This window comes from Budorcas taxicolor, chromosome 19 (genome assembly GCF_023091745.1).
Source record: "Budorcas taxicolor isolate Tak-1 chromosome 19, Takin1.1, whole genome shotgun sequence".
Classification (NCBI taxonomy): Eukaryota; Metazoa; Chordata; class Mammalia; order Artiodactyla; family Bovidae; genus Budorcas; species Budorcas taxicolor.
Window position 1 is genome coordinate 40,866,583 of NC_068928.1, and position 7,700 is coordinate 40,874,282.

General features: G+C 41.2%; 1 protein-coding gene across 1 annotated transcript; it reads right to left on the bottom strand.

Moving 5' to 3' along the window:
- Positions 1-387: 387 nt before the first annotated feature.
- On the bottom strand, positions 388-7,276 carry KRT39 (keratin 39). The gene is made up of 7 exons (XM_052657702.1): positions 6,815-7,276; positions 5,879-5,961; positions 4,687-4,843; positions 3,808-3,969; positions 3,567-3,692; positions 2,010-2,230; positions 388-649 (listed from the first exon to the last, which is right to left on the bottom strand). The coding sequence occupies exons 1-7, from the start codon at positions 7,253-7,255 to the stop codon at positions 388-390; spliced, it is 1,452 nt and encodes a 483-aa protein (XP_052513662.1). The 5' UTR covers positions 7,256-7,276.
- Positions 7,277-7,700: the final 424 nt, after the last annotated feature.

Genomic DNA, 7,700 nt, shown 5'->3' on the forward strand with positions numbered 1-7,700 from the left:
TTTCACCTTCATGTTCTGTGGCCAAAAACAACCCTCAAACTTGTCTGACTGGCTCTAGAGAGGAACGTAAGTAAACAAGGCCTGAATAAACACAAGAGAACCTGCCCATCACCTGTGGAGTCAGGTAATGTAGGTCACCTTGTCACACCTACATATCAGTGCCTGACCTTCAGATACGTGGGAAATGTGCTTCCAGAGAAATATCATTTATTGTCCTGTTGGTGGCAATGACTTAGAGAAGGAGCAGAATAAAAGATCGTATATCTAGCAATGGGGACCCAATGTAGTAGCAAGACACTAAGTACCTCAAGGGACCGGGGGGTTCTGGCAGAAACAAGGATTGGCCTCTCTTTCATGAATGAGAGTCATTTTTATCACCTTGGGATGTCAGGCTTTGGCAGTTCTGGTGATGAAGCAAGGCTGCACGTGCTCGTGAGAAGAAATGACTTTCCCATCCTTGATCTCCTCAGTGATGGTGCAGATTTTAACCAGAATTCTGGGCAGGATGCTCCAGGCACTGCGGGACTCATGTATCCCACAGGGGCCTAAGGATGACGTATGAACTGGGGCTGTGCATTCCATGGTCCTGGCCTTGCTGGATATGCAAGCAGAAGACTCATGCTTGATGGCACACGGGTGACAGGGAAGCCTAGGAAAAACAGAATTTTGCTTGTGATTGAGGGAAGGCAATGGTGGCTATGGAGAAACATGGCAGTGGTTAATTTTTCAATATGTGTCGCTCAAAACAAGTACTTCCTAATACTTGTGTATTCATTTTGCACAAGCACCAGTGGAAGAAAAAGAATCAGACCAGAACCATGGGAAAGCAGCATCCTAGGTTTAGACATGCTAGATTATGTAAGCTGCCGTTACAGCCAATGCCGTAGTGTTGGATGAACAGGCCAGGCATCGAAGACGGGGGTGGAGCCCAGGTCTGCCATTTGCCAGCTGGTGACCTCAGATAAGTCAGTTAACCCTCCTGAGCTTTAGTTTTTCTTCTGTAGAATGGATATAGTGGGGACTCAACAGTGAGAAGGGACAAGTCAGAGGGCTTACTATCTGAAGAAAGGAAGTTAATCTGGTATTTTTCCTAATGAGAATGTTAGTCACAGTACTTTTGGTGACCGATCTCCATCTATGGAAGAGTCCTCAACGCTTCATCCAAGATCTCAGAAGTACCTTCTGGGTGTCTATAAGTGACTAATCTTTAGGGAATTAGAGTTAGGAGGAGTTACAAGTGAAAACTCTTTAAGAAAGCATCCTGTCTCTTTGATGGATGATTCAAGGTACTTTGGTATGTTACAGCTCCTCAGAGTGATCACATAGGTGAACATAATGTGGACATGCCAGTGAAAAGATTGTTTCTGGGAAGGAAGTCTCCTTAGCAGTTGTAAACTAAGCCTGCATTTGGGGCATTAGTTTGGATGGAGTTGATTCAAAGAGCTCATACTCCTTATCAGTTCTTTATGAGTTGGTTAGCGTCTTATCATTAACAAAATTGCAGCTTCTATAAAAGATGCTGATACACACATGTGTACATGCTGCTCTTGGCCATCAAGGGCAAGTGACTGGACAAGGCTGGGAGTTTCATCCTGAGCAGAACGTTTCTGCTAAGGGAACATGGTTGTCCTATTTGATCTCATGACAGTCAGATTTTCATCTCAGTAGGGAGAAATCTGTAAATCACCAGAAATGTTCATCTTCGGGGAAATTATTTTTACCCCTAGTAGTTTTTAAGACTTTAAGAAGCTAGCCAGCCTGTAGGGAATCAGTCTGGAGCACTGGCTCTTCAAAAACAATGCAGTTCAGCTCTCTCCTCAAATTTGGACTAGGTTATGATCATAGGCCTCCAAACGGCACAGCTCGAGAGAGAGTGGATGGAATGTTTCAGCCGAAGCTCCCCATCACTGACAAGAAGACCAAGGCGATTGTTCCCCGTTGCTGGTGGCAGCGCGCATATGTGCGTGTTTGAGCCTTTTTCTTACAGAAACTGCTTTTATTTTACATACTTGCCATCTGAGCTCTCCAGAAGGCTGTGGTATGTAGCAATCTCACACTCCAGCCGGGACTTGACATCTAGCAGAATCTCGTATTCTCGGTTCTGTCTTTCCAGGGCCCCCCGGATCTCTGCCAGCTGAGCCTCTAGGTTATCGATCAGACACTGGGTCTGGGCCAGCAAGGCTGCATAGCGGGCTTCCGTTTCTGTCAGGGCACATTCCTGGGAGTCTCTCTATCACAGAGGAGGAAAGGAGAATTTCTAATGATTATTTCCTTAAACCCAAGTCATTTGTGATCAGCATCATTTTAAACAGTGGTTTTTTTTTTTTTTTTTTTTATGACAGGTACTAATGACTCTCCAAGCCCTCTTATTACTTCTTGACCAAACAAATCTAAAAATAAAATTATCAACTATGTTAAAACTCGCTTTTGTCTTTTTTCTTTGGGCAGCTCTTTAAATAATTATCTTCCTCGTCCTTAATCACCTGACAATCTCCTACCACATTCTCCTACCTAAAACAGAAAAAAAATTCCAACATATTTTACACTTAGGTGTTAAAAATGCATTACCATGGCACCTTGCTTTATGAGGATTTGTACCTTAAAAAGGAAAAAAAGGAAGTGAGCAGCAGTTAGCCATAAACAATTCCTTCACTGGAGCAATTCCTTTACATGTAAAATATGAGAGTTGAACCTTTGGTAATTGAAGTTCTTTCCTGATGTATCATTCTGTATGACTATATATAATGGGATTTTAGTTTTCAATAACATATGACTTGCATGATTATTCCAATTTTTACAGATGAGAAAACCGAGGCTCAGGAATTTAAATGAGTTGACTAGCTGGTGACAAAACCGGCTTTGGGGCAAGGTCTTCCTAATACCCTTCATACCAGAGCATTTAAATAATTTCCTACTTCAGGGAGGTTGTAGAATGAGGAAGAAGTGGTTCCAGCTTTGGAACCTGCATTCTGGCTCAGACTTGAATTTCTTGTGTGACTTTTAACAAGTTACTTAATGCCTCAGGAGCTCATATCTCCATCTACAAAATAAATGAGATGAAATTTCTCTTGGATTTGACTTGGTAAAGCCACCTTAGCTCTCTGAGCCTCATCTGTAAAACTGGCTTAATAATTATGCCACTTCCTTCATAAGATTATTTTAATAAATTTGATAGTTTGTAAAAGTGTTTTGCATATAATAAAATGCTCTTATAGAGTTTCCCAAAGTGTACGCCATGGATTATCATTGCTGTGAGATGCTCTTTAAAAAAAAGGAGTCTATGGTCAAATGAGTTCTAAAATGCTGAATACTATATATCCCTTTCTTGTTGATTCATGGTGAACACCAGCTTATTGAAGGCCTTTAGGAAGGTACCCTGTTTTACTTTTGCTTAATCCAGGATTTCTCTGGCTTATTTGATCACAAAGTCTTTTTTTTTTGCACAGACCCTTAGGAAACAGAGGAGCTATTGTTCTAGGGACACACGTTGGGCAACACAGCACCACACAGATGTCAGGGACTATTGCCACCACTGCTGTGCTGGGCTTGGTCACTGTTTCAGGTACCATTCGGTGCTGGGCCTGCAGTTCAACCTCCAGAGCATTCATGGTGTGTCTCAGCTCAATGATCTCCTTCTGGTAGCACTGCTGTTGCTGAGTGCTGGTCACCACCTGCTGGTTCAGCTCCTCCATCTGAAACACAGTCAAAGGCCATCAAAGGATATCATGAAGGGAAAACTTGACTGTGTTTCAAGGGCCCCTGGAAGTAGGGTTAACTTTCTGTTTTTGAATTTTCGACCCTCCCTACCTGTGTGTTGAACCACTCTTCTACATCTTTGCGGTTTGTCTCCATGATCGACTCGTATTGACATCTCATTTCTTGTAGAACCCGGTTTAGGTCAACAGAAGGGGCACTGGTCACTTCAATGTTGAGTCTGTCCCCAAGCTGGCTCTGTAAGGAACTGATTTCCTATGGAGAGAAAAGAATGTGAAGTCACTTGATGAAGAGATGACCCTCTTGTGTTCTTGTTTCAGTCTAACAGTGAGAATTTAGCTTAATTGCATCTGAAAGAAAGCCCACAATAAAGGAATATATGATCTACAGGTGCTATTGTATGGCAAAAACCACTACAATATTGTAAAGTAATTAGCCTCCAGTTAAAATAATAAATAAAAAAACATGTTATGACTTCAGGCTATTTCAGATACGACTGTGTGTTCAAGTATGTGCAATATTACAAGGAATTAACTAGCAAGATCAGGATTTAAAAGAATTTAGATCATTTCCATGGGTAACAGGTGAAGTGACATAGAGGTGAAATTTATAATGAGAGATCATAGTCTTTATAATGCCAAGATGTCCTTATGCCAATATTGGCTTATACCAGTAGTGGCAGAAGTCTGTGCAGAGTTGCCTATAAAAAGGTGGGAAACCTGTGAGCACAGGAAAATTGGGTTGCTTCCTTTTCCTGGAAAAACTAGAGAGGACAGTGGAGGCTTCAGATATTGTGTTATAGGCACAATTTGAAACACATTGAATCAATGAATGGTAGTAGTAGTAGTAGATATAATCAAGGTAAAACAGAGTAGTGGCTAGTGGGGACAACTTTTGTCAAATTCAACTCAGAAAAATTGATGCTACTTTTAGAGGCTTAGTTTGTAATAACTCTCTTGGTCTTTCTCTAACCTGTTCATGGTCGTTTTTGAGGCAAAGGAGCTCCTCTTTCAGAGACTGGACTTGTGCCTCCAGGTCAGCCTTGCCCAGCGTCAGTGCATTCAGGATCTGCTGTAGGCCATTGGCATCTGCCTCCACTAGCTGGCGTAGGGACACCTCAGCTTCGTACCTATAAAAATGAGACATGAAAAATAGGCATTAAAATGTAGATGGTGTAAATCAAGCCAAGAAGAACTTTCTTCTGCATTTTTCACTAGGCTTCTCATTTCTTATGTTTCTATCAGAAGTTTTATTCTCTTTAGAGGTGGAGTCATTTGAAAACATCACTACTCATTTATGCAATCTGTGGATTCTCAAATTATACAGTTATGCAATTTTGCAGTCCATGGGGTCGCAAAGAGTTGCAAAGAGTTGGACGTGACTGAGCAACTGAACTGAACTGAACTGAGTTATGATTCCTTAGTTTGCCAGTGATGCTCCCTTGTTATTTAAGATGAATGAGTTTATCATCCTTCTCCTTCCACTAGAGGCAGTGTAGTGTAAGTGCAAAGAGCAAAATTAAGATACAGCAAGCTTGCTGCTGCTGCTAAGTTGCTTCAGTTGTGTCCGACTCTGTGCGACCCCATAGATGGCAGCCCACCAGGCTCCACCATCCCTGGGATTCTCTAGGCAAGAATACTGGAGTGGGTTGCCATTTCCTTCTCCAATGCATGAAAGTGAAAAGTCAAAGTGAAGTCACTCAGTCGTGTCCGACTCTTTGTGACCCCATGGACTGTAGCCTACCACGCTCCTCTGTCCATGGGATTTTCCAGGCAAGAGTACTGGAGTGGGGTGCCATTGCCTTCTCCATTAGCAAGCTTGGGTCCAAGTTTTTATTTTGCCTTGTACTAGTTTCATGCCTTGGACCCTGTTAAACCTCAGTTTTCTCACCTTAAATGGGATAGTAATACATTAGCTCTGTCTATCTTATTGACTATTGTGCAGGTAATCAGATGTGTTCATATGTTATAAACTGTGGATACTGGGTGCATGTGAGTGGTTGTGAATCTCAGTCATTTATATTGAGTCTGGAGGTCCTCGCTGGGCTGGTGTTGACATGGCATGGGCAGGAGAGTTAGTAGATTTGGAGATGATCTTATTGGGACTGTGTTGCATCAGACGCAGGGTGAACCCTGTCATGAACGACAGAGTTGGGTGGGCTTACTTGGCTCTCAAGTCATCAGCAGTCAGTTTGGTGTTGTCAATTTGTGAAACCAGCCTGGAATTCTCAGCCTTGGTACACAAGATCTAGAATTAAGAAGTTGCACACACAAATGAGACAAACACCAAGATATCCTCCTTTAAAAGCCTCCAAGGGGCTTATGTGTGTTTGGTTAACAGGGGGAGGCTAGTTAGGCTTTTCATAGCTATGCTGGTATGCTGGGGAACTTTGGGAAGTCAGAGTTTTTTTGTTATTTTCCTAAAAGATCAGCAAAAAATTACTTCAACAAAAACTTCTGTAGATGTTTTACTATCAAAGTATAAAGTTCATTGCATATTTGCATAACATACCATGGCCGACTAGAATGTTCATACTATGAGAGTGAGACATTTTAGTTCACCAATATGTTCCCAGAGCCTAGAATAATGTCTAGTACATTGTTGCTGGTGCCCAATAAATATTTTTTGAAAAAATGTAACAGAAAAAAATTCATGTTGTGTAGCAGCAGCATATCATTCAGAATGGGAAATTTAGGATTGGCATGGGAAGAAACTAGACAATTTGGAGATGATGAAATGAGCATAGAAGGAGAAAAGAGTGATGATGATTGAAAAAAATGGATAAAAGTTAAATTGTTTAGGAACTTGTTTAAACAAAATTCATTTTCTCAGATCCCTGTTTTCTATTTTTTTGTTAAAGAAATGGCAGCAGATGTTAATACATTTTGGTCATGTGTTATCTGATAGCAGAGTATAACTCTGGAAAATGAAAAACTGTAAAACTCTAAATATTGCCTCAACAATTTCACTCAAGAAATTTGCTTATTCTACAAAATATTTTTCAGTATAAAATGAACTAAAATATTAAAGTTTAGCAAATGATTGTTGCTTCAAGAACATCAACTCACAATGTGATTTTACATGTTCCTAAGAATCTTACCTTTTGCTGGAGCTCCTCCATGGTTGCATAGTAGGATAGGTAGTCAGGACATATGACCGGGAGTTCTTTGTTAAATTCTCCCTGGATTTTACACTCCAGTGCAGTGTTCTCTCGTTCCAGCATTCGTACCTTTTCCAGGTAGTTAGCAAGGCGATTGTTCAAGATTTTCATGGTCTCTTTCTCATTACTGTTGATGCCACCATCACACCAGCCACAATCATCCAGAAAGGGACAGGTGTTGAAGTTGCTGATTAAGCAGAGAGGGGTGAGAGAAAAGCCAGGAGTTGGTTTGTAGTCCAGGGACTGGAGAGTTCTCAGAACATGGCCAGTTGGTTGACAGCTATTGGCTTTAAGACCACCATGCTGGCAGCTGGAGTTAGGAAGGGTGGTTGTTAAATTTGTAATCCCAGAACAGCTTTGGCATGGTGTTGTGGAAGACATAGTTGTTGTACAGCCCTTGGTATCCAGAGCGTGTGCCCAGCTTTGGTTGATTTCAAAGTCTGTGGTCTCTGGGATCCAAAGCTCAAGGCAACCACGACTGAGTCTAAATTCCAAACCTCTTGGCTTTTTCCTCTTTGAAGTACTTATATAGCCTTTGCTCAAGGTGGTGTCACAGTAGGCAGGAAGTTTTCCTTTCTAATGTTTATATATCAAATCCCACAGGAACATCTCATTAGTCTGCTTTTTACTTGCCTGAGAAGAGCTACTTGTCTCATAAAAATATGTATTTAGGCTGTTACTAAGTTATTACCCATCACAACTACTACTTATCATTAGATTCAGAGCTTCACCTTATGTCTTCAAAAGGATCTGTTGTCATTATTCTTAACAGCATCCATTATTAAGCAAGTGTGAGTATGTTAAGTTCATTAAGTCCTTGTTGACC